Raw genomic sequence first — 571 nt, forward strand, 5'->3', positions numbered from 1 at the left:
GGTTGTGTGTGTGTGTGTGTGCGTGTGTGTGCGTGTGTGAGTGTGTGTGTATTTGGAAGTCTATGAGAATTACATAATACATTTTGTGAAGTCTGAAGGTAATTTTTTTTTAAATGTTATGAAATCTTTTATGGGGGTGTTACTAATCTTCGTTGGGAAGAAGTCTTTTTTAGTGTGTGGGCACTTTCGTTTAACCTTTTCAAACTAATATTACAGCAAGGATTTTACATAAAGAATGGGTGTAAAGACGAGTGGAAGAAGAGAGAAAAGAAGAAAAGAAAGAAAAAAGAATGAAAAGGGGAGAGAAAAGAGAGAGAATTAAGGAAGAGAGAATGAAGGAGAAATAAAAGGGAAAGAGAAAAATGCTTATTTTGAGACTTAAGGAATTTCAATACTTGCCAGGAAGGTAACGTAATGCCAGTTCCTTTTGTACTTGTTCAGGTACATGGATAAACCCGTGCACGAGTTTATAACCGCAGTTGTAAGGTGATGTGAAATTACAGGAAATGGAATATTCAGCTAAAAAATTGATAAATAAAAATTAAAATAAAATCAATCAATCAGTTTATGC

The 571-nt window shown here is 34.0% G+C and overlaps 1 protein-coding gene across 1 annotated transcript in view; it reads right to left on the minus strand.

Moving 5' to 3' along the window:
- Positions 1-373: 373 nt before the first annotated feature.
- LOC106881162 (MAM and LDL-receptor class A domain-containing protein 1) overlaps positions 374-571 on the minus strand; it is a 42,475-nt gene continuing 42,277 nt past the window's right edge. Inside the window, exon 7 of the mRNA XM_052966137.1 lies at positions 374-519. Within this exon, the coding sequence (XP_052822097.1) occupies positions 389-519 (131 nt within the window). The 3' untranslated portion in view covers positions 374-388. The remainder of the gene's footprint in view (positions 520-571) is intronic.

The sequence above is a fragment of the Octopus bimaculoides genome, chromosome 3 (assembly GCF_001194135.2).
Source record: "Octopus bimaculoides isolate UCB-OBI-ISO-001 chromosome 3, ASM119413v2, whole genome shotgun sequence".
NCBI classification, from domain to species: Eukaryota; Metazoa; Mollusca; class Cephalopoda; order Octopoda; family Octopodidae; genus Octopus; species Octopus bimaculoides.